Source organism: Echinops telfairi, unplaced genomic scaffold (genome assembly GCF_000313985.2).
Source record: "Echinops telfairi isolate 266 unplaced genomic scaffold, ASM31398v2 ScPeMD7_7404;HRSCAF=8442, whole genome shotgun sequence".
In the NCBI taxonomy this organism is placed as follows: Eukaryota; Metazoa; Chordata; class Mammalia; order Afrosoricida; family Tenrecidae; genus Echinops; species Echinops telfairi.
The window spans coordinates 1,357-3,061 of NW_022111304.1; the positions used below are offsets into that span (position 1 = coordinate 1,357).

The window sequence follows — 1,705 nt, forward strand, 5'->3', positions numbered from 1 at the left end:
GAAAAAAGCACGGCTATCAAAAGATATAGCGTCTGGTGTCTGGGGTCTTAAAGGCTTGAAGGTAAACAAGCAGCCATCTAGCTCAGACACAAGAAAGCCCACATGGAAGAAGCACACCAGCCTGTGCGATCACGAGGTGTCGAAGGGATCAGGTATCAGGCATCATCAGAACAAAAAAAATTGTATCCTTGTGAATTAGGGGGAGAGGCAGAGTGGAGACCCAAAGCCCATTTTTAGGCCACTGGAGATCCCTTTGCAGAGGGGTCTCGGGGAGGAGATGAGCCAGTCATCTAGAAATAATCCCTGTTTAATCAACCTGGAGTTGTCTCCTTAAATTATAATATAAAAATAAAGTAAATGGATATGTAATTTCACAAGGCACATAGTTCCATAAGATCTACAGATTTCCTTTGAGGAAAACAAGCTATTTTTTAAATATAATGAAGATGCATTTTTAAATTATATTACTTAGGGCATTTTTTACTTGTTTATTTCTGAGGGTATATATGAAAGGGTTTAAGAATGGTGCAACTGAGGTGTTGAGCACAGCAATCCCTTTGTTTATAGCTACACTTTGCTTTGCAGGAGGTTTAATAAACATAAAAATGCAGCTTCCATACGAGATAGCGATCACAACCATGTGGGAGGAGCAGGTAGAAAAAGCCTTCTTCCTCTGCTGGGCAGAAGGGATCTTCAGAATTGTTCTGAGGATGAATGCATAGGAGAGTATCACTAGAGCCAATGTAGCAAACAATGTGACAGTGGCTGAGATAACACCTATCAATGCTATGGCCTGAGTGTCTGTGCAGGAAAGTTTCAGGATAGCAGAATAGTCACATACAAAGTGATCAATTTCATTAGCATCACAGAATTCCAACCCCAGATCCATGATGACTCCAGGAGAGATTGATAACAAGCCAGCCAACCAACAGGTAACAACAAGCTGGGTACAAACTCTGTCGTTCATAATTGTCATATAGTGAAGAGGTTTGCAGATGGCCACGAAGCGGTCATAGGACATGGCAGCCAACAGGAAAAACTCTGATGCACCAAACAGGATAGAAAAAAATATTTGTATCATACAAGCCCCATAGGAAATAGTTTTATCCTTAGTCACAAGGCTAAACAAATACCTAGGGATGCAGGCAGATGTGAATGAGATTTCTAAAAATGAAAAGTTTCGAAGGAAGAAATACATGGGTGTTTTAAGGTGGGAATCCAGCAGACTGAGCAAGATAATTGTCAGATTTCCAATGACACTCAATAAATATGTTAGGAGCAGGAAGAGGAAAATTACAGTTTGCCAGTTTGGGTCATCTGTCAGTCCTAGGAGAATGAATATTGTCACCGCGGTGTCATTTCTCATCATTACATTCATTCTGAGTTCCAACAGAGCTAGAAAAAAAAGTCTACATTTTAAAAAAGCATTTCTGAATATATATTTTTAAATGCTATGAGGAATAAACTACATTAATTCAAATTACTATACTTTCCTATTCCCAGGATTTTAACCACTTCACAAAGCAGTCAGGACCCATGATCGATCCCTTTTGTAGCTCCTCCTCCAGACTTTCATTTTTCTAATCTACCTTTGAGATATATACTTTTTTACATCGCAAAGCATTGGCTTTGCTAGTACTTACTAACAACATCTTTACATTTCCCTCGTTCAAAATGTTGTCCAAGGCAGTGAGATGTATTTTCT

The 1,705-nt window shown here is 39.2% G+C and overlaps 1 protein-coding gene across 1 annotated transcript; it reads right to left on the minus strand.

The window, feature by feature from the left end:
* Window positions 1–454: 454 nt before the first annotated feature.
* On the minus strand, window positions 455–1,384 carry LOC101658556 (olfactory receptor 6C74-like). The gene has a single exon (XM_013008677.2). It carries the CDS (start codon window positions 1,376–1,378, stop codon window positions 455–457), a length of 924 nt encoding a protein of 307 aa, XP_012864131.2. The 5' UTR covers window positions 1,379–1,384.
* Between the last annotated feature and the right edge of the window lie 321 nt (window positions 1,385–1,705).

Coding starts and splice junctions, on each gene's coding strand:
- LOC101658556 (XM_013008677.2), bottom strand. CDS start 1,378: ATGAATGTAATGATGAGAAATGACACCGCGGTGACAATATTCATTCTC.